Source organism: Gopherus flavomarginatus, chromosome 14 (assembly GCF_025201925.1).
Source record: "Gopherus flavomarginatus isolate rGopFla2 chromosome 14, rGopFla2.mat.asm, whole genome shotgun sequence".
NCBI classification, from domain to species: Eukaryota; Metazoa; Chordata; order Testudines; family Testudinidae; genus Gopherus; species Gopherus flavomarginatus.
The window spans coordinates 27,116,762-27,133,604 of NC_066630.1; the positions used below are offsets into that span (position 1 = coordinate 27,116,762).

At 40.2% G+C, this 16,843-nt stretch overlaps 1 protein-coding gene across 4 annotated transcripts in view; it reads right to left on the reverse strand.

Annotated features, from left to right (window-relative positions):
• The window catches only part of ZNF423 (zinc finger protein 423), a 333,988-nt gene that overhangs the window by 9,376 nt on the left and 307,769 nt on the right, over window positions 1-16,843 (reverse strand). For all 4 annotated transcript variants that reach the window (XM_050922513.1, XM_050922511.1, XM_050922512.1 and 1 more), the window contains one exon: window positions 16,663-16,778. In XM_050922513.1, coding sequence (XP_050778470.1) covers window positions 16,663-16,778 — 116 coding nt within the window. The remainder of the gene's footprint in view (window positions 1-16,662; window positions 16,779-16,843) is intronic.

The following is a 16,843-nucleotide window of genomic DNA, read 5'->3' on the forward strand; positions in this document are numbered from 1 at the left end:
TTGCCAATGACTTTGTGATTTGCAGTCTATAGTTTGCCATGCAGAAGATCAAAAAGAGCTGTAGGAAGAACCTTACACTTCTTACATGTAAAGAGAGGTGTACAAATTTAATTACTATTGTCAGAAGCACATGAAAATGGACTATTTTTAGAACTCCTACACTTACTCTCCCCTCCCCATCATTTCCATCTGACTGAGTACTGGAGCTTTTGTTTATCCAAAGTGTAGAAAAGGGAATGCAGAATCCCAACACACTGTTCTGTTGACAACAGTTGGCCCTTTAACCTCAACTTGGACAGTCCAGAATTTTCTTGGGGAGTTGTTGATGTCTCCTCTTCACCAATGTTTGAAGTCCTCAGGAATACTTATGCATACAAAGAGCTGGCTTCCGATCTTAGCTATGTGGGCACGCACCACTGTGCACATTGTAATCATCAGCTCCTGCGCTCGCACAGACAGCAGTTCATCTACTAAACATGCAGCCATTCCTGCCTGGTTTGCTTGTTTGTTTTTCAGACAAGAAAATCAGCCTCCAAAATTGTATTAATGAAGCCAATATCTTAATTCAAAACTTTTCTAATACGTTGAGGCCATGCACTCATCTTAAAACTGTCACAGACACAGACAGACACTCAACACCTCTCACTGCATTATGCCAAAGACTTCAGTGGCAGTTCCAGTGCTGATTTCTTTTTATCCATTTACAGGTCCCACTCCGCGTAGCAGTGTTTCAAAATCGTCTGTGAGGAGGGATCTAATTTTCCTGTAATGCTTGTTAGCTTTTGTTTGCCAAAATATGTCACTGTGGATCTTAACTTTGTGGATTTATTTGAAACCTATCTGCAGCACATCTTGTTAATGTCTTTGTGATCTACAGTAAAATACATTGCTGAAGACAGTTCATTGTTCATTTCTTTGAGTGCTGGTATCATCATTACGGTAGTCTTTGTGGTGGATCTTCTTCGCACACGCAGTAATTTGCTCTATAATTTAGGATTTAGTTGAGACCAGTGCTCATATACTCCTTTTATTCTAAAAAGACTTAAAGCCACAGGCATAGTTTGACTTCTGTATTTGGGGGAGATGGGCAGCTCCAGGCAGGCCAATGGGCCACGTGTGGGAGGCGGCAAATTCTGTGCCTCTCCGAGGCTTGCAGTTTGCGGGGCAATGCCACTCGATCCTTCCCATGCTATGCCCACACTTATAGCAGGGGGAAAACATTCTACAGAGAACCTTTTAAACTCATCAGTTGAAATGCACAGACAAATAGACAAATTCATAGCTGTGCTGAAGTTACATTTCTATGGGAATAGAAACCAGCAAAAGCCAGGAAATTCAACATTGAACCTAAAACGGTATCCTTAACCTGCTCAGTTGTTCTTGGGTATCATGAGTTGCTGAATAGCAGCTGATTTTACTGTAGCTCATTTGCTGCAAATCTTGGGTAACGTTCAGCTGAAGATGAGGATAAGGAACAGAGAGTTTCAGCCTCAACTGTGAGTTTTAACACATTTATTATATTTGGTCACAAACAATGTTAGAGAGATAAATTCTACAGTTTTCACTCAGGCAGTATCCTCATTGATGTCAATGGGAATTTAGTCTGAATGAGAACTGCAGAATTTGGCCCACGGGAACAAATTCAGCACTTGAACAAGCAGGTGCAACAGCACTGACTTTGGCTACGTCTACACTACAGGATAAATTCGAATTAGCTTAAACCGATTTTATAAAACAGATATTATAAAGTCGATTGTGCGCGTCCACACTAGGCACATTAATTCGGTGGTGTGCGTCCATGGTCCGAGGCTAGTGTTGATTTCTGGAGCGGTGCACTGTGGGTAGCTACTGTAAAATAATGAGGCCAATAACGTCGATTTGCGTCCACACTAATCCTAATCCGATATAGTAAAATCGATTTTAGCGTTACTCCTCTCGTTTTGTAGGAGTATAGAAATAGATTTAAAGAGCCCTTTAAATCGATATAAAGAGCAGTGTAGTGTGGACGGGTGCAGCGTTAAATCGATTTAATACTGTTAAAATCGGTTTAACAGCGTAGTGTAGACCAGGCCTTTGAAAGAGTTATGTCCACTTACATCCAGGCTATAAAACATCACAGTTCCTTCATCTGCAACTTTTTTAAAAGCTGCAATTAAATTAAATCTCCATCTAATGGAATATTGATATGACAGACTCCCTTGACTTGGATCATGGATACATTTTTCTTGAAGGCAGATAAACATGAAACCATATAATCTGGTATGCATGTATTGTTGTATCAGCCTCCCATTGAATGTGATGTGTCATCTAGGATATATGGGCTCTTTTATTACAATTAAGTACAATTGCAAGTTTCTAACTTCAAAGGTCTCTTGTACTAAGGGGTATACGCTGCCTGAATAAAACAGTCTATATGCTACAAAATAACAAGGCCTCAGTCTATAAAGTACTTTACATGACTCCTCTCCACTACTGTATGTGCAGGATGGATATGGAAACCTACAAGCATAATTGTGACAAGCATTCTGCTTGTCTGATTCAGACAAATGAACTCAAAGGGGCTATTTGTGTGAATAAGGCAAGCAGGACTTGGTCATGTGTGTTTAATAATGGGGCAAAAATATTTCTGAGACAAGATGTTCCCACCAAGGCACCACAAGACAAAACAGTGATGAGATATCATCTTGTGACATGATGGCACAAAGCCATGTACAATTGTATCCTTGAAAAGGTCCATTTTTCCAACTAACACTGTCAAGTTACCAAGTGTTGTTACTCTTAAGAAAAGCTGATTTTAAAAACCAATCACTACTGACACAATAATCTCTAAACAGGTTGAGGAACAAGAGAGTATTTTATACATATAATTTGCATTTATATCCAAATTCCAGTTGTATATTATCTATCTAAAATGACCTATGTTCTTTGGAGTTGTTACAACAATTCTGCATTGGTTAACAATATATCATACAGAATACTGCTAAGCATTCCATTCATTTTAAAACTTGCAAAGACAGAGTAAGTTGTTACTGATCAGTCCATTAGAATTTATTGTATATATCCAGGTCACTGCACATATGCACTAAGCCTGTATACGAAACATTCCCATGCCATTTTTGTCTAAGGAAACCAGACAATGCAGAGTAAGCACAATCTTCGAACCAACTACGTTTCCTGCACTATTTCTGCTTTTCCATTTCCCCCACCATCCACCAGATCCAAGAATCACAGAACTATTTCCTCTCCAAAATGTATTTTGTGACAACAAAGTATTTATTAAGAAACAGTATTTTATCAGCATATTTGCAAACACTTTCAAACTATTTAAAGTTACTTTCAAAAAAGTGTATTGCTCAGTTTTAACCTGGAGATACAGTATGTCTACGGGTATATTAAAACTCCCAGAAAATAGATGGTTAAAAATGGAAATACTGACAGAGCTTTGGTGGCAAAACCCTCAATGTTGAAACAACTCCACTGGCTGAATAAAAACCCAGAGGTAAAAGAGCAAGCTATCGAGCAACTTTTTAACTGCTCCATCTCCTTTTGTTCTCTGTGACCCTATCTATCAGAGTATCCTTCTTCCTGACCTCCCACCATGCCTGCTTCACACAGCTCACCATGGAGGCCTATGCTATAGCCACCATCCTTCCAAACAATGAGAACTGGATAGGACCTTCTCTGAAGCCAATCTGTACTCTTTAAATCAGATGGCGAGGCTGCTCCTGAGCAATGTGACACAAGACAAGAAGCTCCTTTCTCGTCTTCTCGGCCCAGCATCCAGGGATGAATATGTTATTTCCATAGCAGTCCCATGTCATGAAAGCCTGGGGAGCCACAGCCTGGCATTCAAACCCAAGTCTTTTGCTTACCAGTGCAGAGATACACCCAAAGCCTTTTAATTTTTAAATGCAACTATTTTTACAATACCTTCTAATTGTAAAGGTATTTGAAATCCCCATGAATGTCACAGTATTAGGAAATATCAATATGACTGAGATCAATCCAGGATTTTCTGTGTCAAGTTTAGGCCTCAAAGCTAAAACATACACGTTATTTTCAAAGTTTGTTGGGCTAAAGAAGATGGTTGCCATAAACTGGGAAAAATAATATAGAGGACAAAACAAACAGTGTTTTCCCTCCCTCCAGCTGTTTTTAAATAAAATAATTTATTTCTGCTGGATATAAATTTCAGATTTAAATGAAATCCCAAACCCTGAAGATACCACATAGTGGTGCCTACAGTAGCATACATTACACTTTTAATTTTGGGAGGTGGAGGTTTAATGTGTTGTAGTGTTAACTATTAATCTTAAAGTCTATTGGAAGAAATAAAACCAATTACAGGGCGGCTGACAATAGATGCAAATATCTAGGTATGTGTGTATCAGTCTCGTACACAGAGTTAAAAATATCTGGCCACGGAAAAGGATTTTCTCAGTCCACTGGGGTTCAGCTATGTGGAGATTGAGATGTTTATTTTGTCCCGCAGCAGTGTTGGGAATTTCTTCTAGAATATTTTGCCATCTTGCTTTTAAGTCAGCAACATATCAAGAACCTTATTATATGTAGGAAAATCCTGCAATTATGAACACAACCAGTATTTCCCTCATCTCTTCCAAAAAGAACAAAACAAAACAAACCCAAACCAAAAGTTCAAATGCTGCTGGTCTGAAGGCTACTGTAAAAAATCCAGAGGATACATTCATACTAACTATTACAAACATATCTATTTGCATACAGACTATTGACTGATACTGATGAATCCACTAAAATGTAATTCCGAGTCCACCAGCGTCTGCCCTCTTTTAGACATAAAGTTAATGCTTTTCAGTACCTGTGAGGCATTAGAATGTCTATTTCCAATGAAGGTAGGTTTGGTTTTGGTTCACTTTGCCAAAAAATAAATAAATAAATAAATAAAAATAGCAAGTGCCTTTTCTTTAAAAAAGGCCAAATTGAGCTTTTTAAAGAACAAGCAACATTTTAGCAAGCCAGACAGGACAAAAGCCAATCAGATAAATGGCCTGTGTAATGATTTAGAACGAAGGATGCCTTGGGTTTCTTGAAAGGGTTATAGTATAGGTCTTGGCACAAACAATCTGATATGTTCAAGCTTACATCTCTTTTACTGCAGACAAGAAATTCACTAAAATAGATAAATAATGAATGTGGCCAGGGATCTCTGCTGGTACTACGGCTGGTTCTGCAAGATGCTGGAACAGAAACACAGAATGCTCCATGTTTGTTATTAATGAATCCTTGTTCTCCTACAATAAACACAGTATATTTTATCTGAAATGGCTTCTGCAGCACATACAATATAAGTTTCAGCTCTCCAAAAGCACCAGTAAATTGCAGAAAGATAAGTTACAAAGACATACCTAATTTGCTGTGATGAATTGTGTGCATGCTTCAGTGATCAAAACTGCAGCTGAGACCTATTATATTTAATGATCTAGACGTTTCTTGTGAAAACACTCAGGCATATATTGTTATGTCTGGACAAGCAACCTAATTTTGCTCTAGCAGCAAGCAAACGAAGGGATGGCTCATTCAGAAGCATGCCACACACCAGTTTCCATGAGCTTCTTAACCCGAGAGGTGGAACAAGCTCCAGTAGTTGCTTAAATTTTGTGTATGTTCTGCCCCTTCAAATTTACCACTCCATGATCCTTGAAAAATCTCAAATCGTTTTTTAAAAACTGTAATGACACCTACAGGAGGAACCAGAGCTAACCAGCTACCAGACCACAAGCTTTTTGTTACAGTAGCTAGGAAAGCAACAGAAAATCACAGCAGCGGCTTTGTTAGATATTCCCTCTTCTTTCCCCCACTGGATGGACAGAGGTGTAGACACAAGGGGACAATTGATAGAAATTTGGGGGCAAAACGGCTGTTCAGTTTTATTAGCAGTCATCTAATTGCAGGTCTTAAGAATTTACTACTTGAAATATAGTCTGGGACTAAAGTATGGCTCTGACAAAACACCTCCACACTGGGAAAGGCGAGGAGATGCACTGCCTGAGCATCAGTACCAGGAAGTATTATGGTTTTGTAAGGCATACTACCTCCAGGGTACTGCAGGGAGAGCACTGGGTACCAGGACCTGCTTCCCCTTCAAATGGACTAGCCAGTGCTCATTCAGTTTTATCAAGCTAGTCCCCTCGCCAGCAGCAGATGCCAGCTGTCATCCCCACACTCCCACCTGCACCTAGCACTCACAGCCCCGCTATGGATAATGGGTGTCTCCCGTGTGAACGTACAATGGGCGCAGTCAGGAAAAGGGGTTTCCTGTGACTCCACGCAGATGCTGGTATTATTTCACTCACAGAGAGAGATGATGAACCTTATGATTAACAACATAGGCCTGGGAGTAAAAGGATCTGACTCTATGTCTGGCTCTGCCAAAAAAAATTCCTCAGTGGGTTTGGGCAAGATACTTAACTTCCCCCACTGATTTGTAAAATGGGGATAACACTGACCTAGGAAAGGTACTGAGAAATTTAATTCATTAGTATTTGTAAAACACTCTGAGATCTGCAGATAGAAGGTGCTGCAGAACTATATGGTAATTTTTTGTATAGATCAGAGGTTTCCAAACTGTGGGAGGCACAGAGGATGTTCAGGGAGGTGAGTGGCAAAGCCAGGCGGGCCTGGGCACCAGCTCCACCCCTGGACTCACCTCAGTGGGCCACCCAGCTTGCGGGTCAGTGTCAACACCCGCTGCGGCTGCACCACTTTAAGCTCCCGGCATTCTCCGCACCCAGCATTGGCTCCACCCCAAGAGACTGTTGCATGCATCTTGCCACACCTTGAGAACCCGAGAGGGGCGGGGAAGGTATTGTGTCTATTTTTGTCTGGGTTGGGGAGGCACAAACAAAAATTGTAACTCAAAGGGGGGGGGCTCAGCTCACAAAGTTTGAAAGCCGCTGGTATAGATGATGATGACTGATAATATTTGTCCCTACAGAGTCAAGAGCTTGTTCTCTCCCCAGTCAGTCTGATTTCCAATGCTATCATTCATTGTTGAACAAAGTGGAATGAAACACATGCTTGTGAAACTGTCTCTAGGAGCATGGCTTTTAAAGTACCATTTCATTCCTCTGCTGAGTTGCTGTATTTGGTCACACTTGTAATTTGTAATAATGTGGTAGAGAGTGAAGAAAAGGTGTTGGTTAATTGTTGACATAACAAAATTAATTTTCCATCCATAAACTTTTTCTCCTCTCTCCTGTGAGCTCTGATGCAATGTTACTGACTGGCACCGCTGAAATGCCACCTTGCATTTCTCATAGTTAATTTCTCTCTAAATGTCATTAGTAATTGTTATTGCCAGAGAGTGCTATCTGGTCTTCCAGAAAAAAAATCCACCTTTCATTTCTTCTCCTGGGCCATCTCCATTTGGTCATGAATGGATATTTAATAATAAAACAGTCCAATGTACTCATGTCTTCCCATCCTGTTAGAACTACAGTATACCTGGAAGTGTATTTATTTATTTATTTTCATACTGTATGAATGGATCTTTATTCCACTGATATGAGTACAGAATTGTTTATTCAAAGGTTTCTCTAAAACACTTATTTCAAGAGCACTACCAAGTCCTATTTGAACAGAGTCTGTAAGTTATCAAAGGAAAAAATCTTTAAAGTATGCAAGCACACTTTCCCCATGTTACATGTTAGGAGTACATCAATTATATTTTTTTGGGTAAGCAATGTTTTAAAAATAAGAGGCTTTTCCATCAATCATATTATTCTTTTTCTGTCATATATATGAAATCCCTTTAGTGAAAGGGATGTGTAAACTCACATCTAGCTCTGAGCTAGGTGAATTTATTACATACACACACACACACACCCTTCCTGTCTAGGTAAGCACATGGTCTCCCTCCCTGGAGTCCTGGTAAGAGGCATGTGTGTTTGTGAGGGAAACAGACAAATTTTGTACTTAGTTCTTGAAGTGTTTAGATCCATGGACACTATCATCCCTTGTGGCCGTGAATTATATAGTCTAGGTCCAGCACCTGTGAAAGTTCCTTTCCAGAGCTCCTGTGCCTCTCTCATTGGTTAGCAGTTTCATAGTTCTAGTGGAACACAGCTATCATTGGAAGCCATGATCACATAGGGAAAGAAGATCTCTCACATACTCAGGGTCACTTTCCGGGAGAGTTGTGAACATCATGACAGAGCCCTTGAACTGGACAATGTATTCAACACATTTGTCTGGGTGTGCACGTGCGTCTACATATATAACCACACACACACTTGTCTGTCATAGGGTTTACATTGCAACATATATAAATTAATCTAGCTCAGAGTCAGATTTGCAATTCCATATTCCTTTAACTAAAAGTATCTGAGCTCAGAATTGTCATTTGGACGTTTCTGACTAGGGATTGGCTTTCAATAAACACAACTGATGCATATACATTGTGTCTTGGCTGCTTACACTCATGGCCATCTGTTAGGATGGCATGGTGCCTGCTCAGAAGTTGGCTGGACCCTTGCCCTAGGGCATAGATGACAGGCAACAATGGGTTTAGATGGGCAGCCTGAATAGCGGTTCCAAGTGCCATCTCTACTGTAGGAAGTCCCTTCTCTCTGCCAGCACTGCCACATTGGAACTACATGCCTCCTTACACTTGATCACACATGTTGACACTTGGGTGCACTTCAGTGCATTAATGACTCAACCAATGGCTTTCACCTGACACCCTTTTCTTCCACTCTGCATCACTGCTTGGTATTCTGCACATACTAATGTGAAGTTATGTACACTTTGTTACCCAGGGTGAGTCACACAACAGCATTAACAGTCTTTGAAGCAGAGGGACTTTTTATGGTACAGAACAGACTGCTGAAATACCAGTAATTTCCAAGCTCAGTCTCAGGTGAATCTTTGTTAGCCTGAGAGCTGACACTGGATCTTGCTGAAATGACACAGGAGATGCCATATGATGCAGATGCAGTTTTTTGATATGCTGATCAGAATCTTCTTTGAGTAACTAAAGGATAAATGATGTGTTCCTTAACCAAATCAAGGCACAAGACAATTCAAGATCTTTGCAACCTTCTCTGTTCACAGCTAAAAGAGGGCCAGGACAGCGAACAGGCAATACATGATCTGTTTGTTCCAAGATTCTTTGCCGTTGACCCCTGCTGTTGCCAGAGAGGTCATTAGGCATCCATTTAATTATTCACTTGCTCTATACATTCATTTTCCTAAGATGTTACCATTCAAGTGATAAAATAAATCAAAGCTGCCATCTCAGAGACCAAAGAGGAAGTATGTTAAACTCTCCATCCCCTATCCTTGGAGTTACAGTGGCACCCAATGATGCCTACCTGATTATCAACTCATCATACTGAGTGAGAACAAAGGAACAGAGACCGAAGCAACAGATTTTGGAGGGGAATTGGGAGCCAGGATGTGAGGTTTTATTCTAAGACACAAAGCCAGGCCTCCTCTTTCACTGGTATCCGGAAGACAGACTCTCTTGGCAGCACACAAAAAAAGCACCAGAAAACAAGACAGAATGCATTAAATAACATATGGACCAAGTTATGCACCTTTCTGGAGAAGCAGTCAATCACTGCATGGATGTCAATGTTTTCTCTAAACACGTCAAGTCAGTCCATCATCTTCAGCAGATTACCTTCTTGGCAACAGATGTGCACACAGAAAGCGTGAAGTCTTGTTCCATGACAAAAGCACATTGCCAAGCCACAATGAGGGATGTAGTGGCAAGCACTCAGTTTCAGAACTAGGCATAGACTCTAGATGCCAAGTTACATATTAGTTGGTACAGAGCCAATAAGTATACTCCTCAATAACTCATGCCCATATTTCTTTAATTTGGTAATTAATGATGGGCTTCACCTGCACCAAAATAAGAATTTAGAGCCAATGACACACTCCTCTTCAACTGAGCATATAAATGCATTCTGAAAACCAGAGACCTAACAACAGTTTTCTTTCTAATCTTGACAATATACCACAAGCAGAACTTCCTTTTTTGCAATACGTAAAGGATGTGCAGTCAGACAGACTAAGTACAATGGGTATGTGCCTCAAGCACTTTTAATTTTTAATTATTGTTAGTTATAATTATGTGACTGAAAGCCCAGTGATGTAACTGGAATGGGTCTTGTTTTTCTTGTAATTTATTAGTTTTATAGCTAATAATGATTAAACATTAAAAACGCTCCAAGCACATTTGCTAATCAACTTGTTTTAACACTAACCAAGCCTGCTAGAGTACTGTCTGGTTCATTTTTCTGATTTTAGAGGACGCCTGATGTTCTGATAGCAGGAAAAAGGTATGAATTGCTAGGTCTGAGAGAGCCCACCAACAGTTGAAAGACAAAGATGGGATTTCTGTTTTAAAGAAACACACACTTCACTTGAAAAAACAGCAAAATTATGTACTGAATTAATTGATGCTTTCCACCAAATTAAGAAAGAATTTATTATGGGTTTTTCCAGAAAGAGTCTCCTGGGGTTTAATATCTAAGCCAAGCACAAACTGTAAAACACAGCACGAGGATCATAAAGGAAAGTGCTACTTTTTTGCCATAGTCAGAGCTCAGGTTCTAGGACAGTTTTTATTTTTTTTTTGAGCAAAAGGTACTTCAACGAGGTATTTTGTGAAACCTCCTCCAACAATTCAGGCCTGAATTTACATCACTGATGTAACCAGGAGCTTTAGTGACAATTTCTGAAATGTTTGCATGTATAGAGAGGGCTGTTTGGAAGAGGATATCATAGCATTTTACAAAACGTTAAATTAAGCCTCATCACAGCACTGGGAAGTAGGTACATACTATTATCCCCATTTTCCAGACCTGAAACAGAGACATTAAATGCCCAAGGGGGACAGAGTGAAATGATAAAGCCACGAACAGAACCTCGATTTTGTAACTCTTATATTTGTGCACTGATAACTAACGGTTAAGTTGAGCTTTAAGGTTCAGCCCTGAGAAGGGGGCAGAATGCAGCTGTGATGCTCCCACAGGAAGAAACTGGGCTTCTGAGAGGTTCAATTCCTGCTCTCCTCCTCTGGAGGGCAGCAGGAACTTTGCTGCAGTTCTTTTCAGGGTGAAACCTGGTCCCCCACTAAAACCTAGCCAGATCCACTGGCTGCTGGACTGGGGTAAAGCCATGACTTACTTCCACTCCTCAGCCCGATCTTCTGCTGTACCCAGAGCCGCAACTGAAGGAAAACTGATGTGGCTACACAGCTACACTCCCCTATCTGGCCCAGTTAGACCAAGCCACAATCAAGCCCAAGATTATTAGCATCATAGGAATCAGAGATTTATTAGATTGAGTAGATCCATTAACAGGGGCAGGATATATTCCCTCTTTGGAGGACATAGATATTTAACTGATAACACCCTCCATTATATATGCAAAGACTCATTATTTTTCCCCTTTAAAGAAGCAGATTTAGAGCCAGCTCCAAAGCCCACTGAAATCGATGAAAAGGCTCCCAGTGACTTTGACGGGCACTGGATCAACATTAGTGACAAATCATTGTTAATGTAATGAGTGCAGCTTGTGTGCAGCAATTTTTGCCAGTTTATGGCTTAAATCTGCAGCTTTTGATATACACTGAAAAGGGAAAAAAATGATGATGCTAGCCAATGAGCCATGGCATCCTCTTTCTTTCTGATGTGTTGACATTTAAAGAAACTTGGCACTTAAAATTACAGCCAAATCTTCCCGTGAAGCTCCCTTAATTCAGTGGTTTGACTTATCTTCAAATCTGAACAGAAAGGAAAGCCTTTCTTTCCTAGCAGGCACCTGAACACCTGCACTAGGAAGGAACTGGCAGGTCCCTTTTCTCTCAGTACCTGGATTATTTGTGTGTTGTTTATTATATCCCTTGCTTTAGTTTTCATCAGTTGCAATCATTTAGAGGGAAACGGTATGATTAGCAGCATAGAAGCAAACAGCAGGAATTAATCCTTTAAATACAAATATTTTATTGGTTATGCCACGGCTCCTTGGAAAAACAGTGGGGCAAAGAGCACAGATGAAAACCTCCTTGAGTTTCCTCTAAAATCACTATTCATTCACAATTTGCTTAATGTAATTCTTAATGCAAGCAATTAAGAATTTAGATTTCGCAACTCTGCTTAACAACACAAGTTTAACTATCAACACCCAACATGTGTCATGATTTCAGTCTGTCTTCTAACTTGGCAGGGTTCCCTACTTCAGTGTAAGTCTAAAGACTACCATTGCAGTGGGCAAAGTACTTTCACTAGTTCATTTCCAAAGTATGGCTGTGCTGTACACTATTTCAGCTTCAGCAGGGCAGTACATTAAAGGCACACTCAGCAGCTAATGATTAGTTTGTAATATAAGTCCTAGAGATCATCCTCTGTTTCACAAAGGCTTCTTTCGTCTCTCTGTAGTATGAATAAGGCTAAATTCAATTTTCATTTAACTCCTGAGATAAGTCTACACTTGTTTCATTAAATAAATTTCAGAAGGTACAATGAAGTACTACAGAACAAAAGTATTATAGGTTATGTGTAAATTTACTTCTATTAAGTGTCCTTAGATGTAAAAAATATTTACAAGGCGTAAGACTTTCATCACATTCATAGATATCTAAGCTAGACTAGCTATCATCCTGAGTGTTCAGAATGTATAATATTGCACTAATTTGCTGCAAAATGCTCAGTATAACCACAGATCTGCTATTTTCTTTCACCATTGTTTTCCACCTAGAATGGCATGTTCCATCGTTTTGTACCTACCTTCTCTTATGTGGGACATCTTTACACACTATATATCACAATGTATTTATTCTTACAATGTTTTCAATTTTTCTTTTGATGGTGGAAGTTCCGCAATATTAAACAAGCAGGACCAAATTCTATTCTTTATTACACAGGGGTCTATGAAATTACTCTGGAATTACATCAGTGTAACTGAGAACAGGATCTTGTCTTTGTGGCTCCACCCGCCTACCTGCAAATGTCATGCTATTGATGCAGTAACTTGAATTTTTTCCCAAACTACTGAAATGTGAATTTGAAAAGATAATCTCCTTCCTAACATGGTCCATATATGCCCCTTTATGTCATACTATACCTAAGGAATCTGCTTAAAAATAGTCACACAGCAGCAGGGCTAACCTATAGCATGCCATTACATTTGCAAAATTAATTAGTTTTTTCTTCCAATATATGCCCTTCTCCCACTCTGCTCCCTTTTTCCTGCCCTCTGTAACCTAAGGGATAGCTTGAGTATTGTCCTGCTAAACCCTGGTTTGTCAGTTCAATCCTTGAGGGGGCCACTTAGGGATCTGGGGCAAAATCAGTACTTGGTCCTGCTAGTGAAGGCAGGGGGCTTTACTCGATGACCTTTTGGGGTCCCTTCCAGTTCTATGAGATAGGTATATCTCCATATATTTATATTTAAAGGGGCACAATGGAAAGTTTCTCCTTGTAATGTAATATTAAGATTTCAAAAAAATACAAGTAAGTAAAATAAAATAGAACAGGTCTGATTCTGACTTAAAATGAGTTATTCCTAATTTACACCAGTGGGAATGCAAGATTAGAATTGAAAAGTCAGATTCGTCAAGCATAACTGTTTGATGGACGGAGACTTTAACATACAGGAGAAATTGCATAACTAAGAGACTAAAGGGTCTATGCAGATTAAACTGTTATTAGCAGCTAAACAACCGGTTCACTTAGTAATACTAAATCTTCATTACTCAACTAGCAGACAAAAATTTAATAAACAGCCAAGGAATTTAAAACAGGCAACCTACAAATAAGCAACTGATGAGTTAATCATCTTAAATAAGGTTGCCAGTTCAAAAGTCTTCCTAACTAATTTATTCACATACTCTGTGCCTTGCTTGGCTCAGTTATTTCAATCAATAAACCCCCCTACTTCAAGTAAACACCTTATCCTGAGTCACCACTAAATTCACAAGTAAAACTCTGTAGTTAAACACTAAATTTTCATTCAGCCAACACCATTTAAAATTACTTGTATAATTATTATGAACACAGGAATTTTAAATGCACACAAATCCCGTGTAAAAACTGGAAAATTACGATTCAAATTTATCTGATGAAAGCTACTATTTGCATAGATTTTGCTATGCACAACACTTCAGAAGTTGAACACTATGTAATTAAAATGGTTAATTGCAAAAAGCAGTTGGTCATTAGGACTATAATTTAGCACGGTTCTCTGTATTTGACCATCTGATTTAAAAGGTTAATGCAGTGACCTAGGAAGCCACTGCACCCATTTTAATTGTGCTGGCATTTTGACCAAAGACCACTTTAAATGAAAAAGGAGAGGAAAAATCCAAGCTCGCTTTGTGAGCCAGTATTATCTTCTAAAATCTACACAGTGAGAAATCACAAAAACAAAATCTGCCGACTTTATTAAAATATTAACAAAGTATAGTTAAAACTTTTGTACACTTATGCAAATGAGGTTGCTAGAACAAGGGAAAGAAGATGTTCCCTTGGGAGAAAAAATATAAAATCAACAAAGTGAAAAGATCAACCATCCTTCCACGGTATGACAGCACGACACAAGAGGCATCAGCTTGGGAATTCAGCAAGATAAATAAAAAACCTCCAAAGTTTAAGTAAATCATGGTTTATAAAGCTAATAGATTTAAATGAGCCATACAGTATCTTCTATAAAAAGATTACATTTACCAGGGGACGGTAGCAGTATTTTGGCAGAAATGCTAAACAGGTAAAATATGTATGATAAGGAAGGCCAGATTGAGAACCTCTGTGTATCTGTTTAAAAGTTAAAGCTCTGGTAGTCAATTTTTCTATGCGATAATTAGATATGCAGGGCTCTTCTTTGCTGCTAGATTAACACAAAGTTACAGCACTATGGCAGGTTCTCCGCATTTCAACGGGTTTAACACTGAAGGTCAAAACTTAATTTTAAGCATAATTGATTCAACACTAACCTGACCTATGAGGAAAGATTTAAAAAACTGGGCATGTTTAGTCTTGAGAAAAGAAGACTGAGGGGGGATGTGATAACAGTTTTCAAATATGCTAAGGGCTGTTATAAGGAGAACTGTGATCAATTGTTCTCTGTGTTCACTGAAAGTAGGACAAGAAGTATTGGTTAATCTGCAGCAAGGGAGAATTAGGTTAGATATCTGGAAAAAACTTTCTAACTCTCAGGGTAAAGCTTTGGAATAGGCCTCCAAGGGAGGCCGTGGAATCCCCATCACTGAAAGTTTTTAAGAATGGGTTGGACAAACACCTGTCAGGGATGGTCTAGATTTACTTGGCCCTGCCTCAGAGCAGGGGGCTGGACTTGATGTCCTCTCAAGGCCTCTTCCAGGCCTATACTTCTATGATTCCCAACACTGCTTCTGAGAACTCCTCCAACATTAAGTGCTAAATTTTATCTCTTCAGCCAATGCGTGCAGTAGCAGCAGAAGGGGTGCAGTTGCCCCTGTGGGAGCTCCCAGAGCCCTTGTGCCTGAGGCTGATCTACTGCCTCCAGGAGGGCCAGGGGAATCTGGATCAGCATAGTCTTTTGAAAAAGTGCAATGCATACTTCTGTCTGCACGTGTGGAGACAGGAAGAGGCAGGGCTGCCGGGGGGGGGGGAAGTGGGGCAATTTGCCTCAGGTCCTGGGCCTCGCAGGGGCCCCATGAGCCCCTCCGGGTTTTCAGCGGCTCTTCGGGGGTGGGCCCTTCACTTGCTCCGGGTCTTCAGCAGCGGGTCCTTCAGTGCAGCGGATGACTGGAAGCAAGTGAAGGACCCGCTGCGAAAGTGCCTCCGAAGCCTCAGGTATCCACTCGGTGAGTACAAGCACCACAAGTGGCCAGGGGCGGGGGAGGGGAAGCCGCGATTGGTGGCACTTAGGCGGCTCTACCGCCGCCACTTCATTCTTTGGCGGCAATTCGGTGGGAGATCCTTCCCTCCGAGAGGGACTCACCACAGAATTGCTGTTGAAGGCCCAGCCCTGCCCCAGGACCCCTGAATCCTCTGGGTGGCCCTGGGAATGGGGGACCCCTCACATGCTTACTTTGGGAAGGCTGAAATCAATGGAGCTGCATCCACTTATGCCAGCAGTGAAATTGGACTGTAGTGCCTAGTTTTAACAATCTGCTACACACTGCTATGCCTCTGTGGCTGTAGCTGGTCTGATTAGAATTCTATGTTCAAGTAGCACGTACATTTTGCTCTGGTACCTAGATAGCTACGATCCCTTAACTTTTTACTTAACACTGGGGAAGGGGGGATGTCATAACGTTAGTTTAGTCTTTGTCTATTAATGATTCCCTACATTATTAATTGAGAAAAAGAAGTTATTTACATAGTGCTTGATGTAGACATGTCAGTATGTAGCAATGCTACTGTCAAGAGAAATACTCATAAAGAATCATGATATCTGTCTTGTGTTATTTTATGCCAGCCAGGCTCGGAGATCCCTTTCTCCTGATAGCACCCACGGGAAGAGAGTGAAAGAGAGACTAGGAGAGTTTGCTGCTGTTGCAAAGAGGGAGGGAAAACCATGGTTATGCATTGGTTAAAGAAGTGGTCTAAAAGCCGTGCAGTGATGAGAGGGTTATTACATACAAACAAAATAATTGCTGTCAGTTTGTATTTACTTATTTCAAAAACATACCTGAAGTTCTGTCTGAAAGAAGAACTTCTGTGGGCACTGGGAACAGTCATAAATTTTATCCTCCTGCCCATGGACTGCAAAGATATGCTGCTGCAGTTTATTTGCCTGTACAAAAACTGAAATAATACAATGTGATCAGAAATTGTTTGCTTTAGGTAACTTCTGCCCTATATTTGCTGCA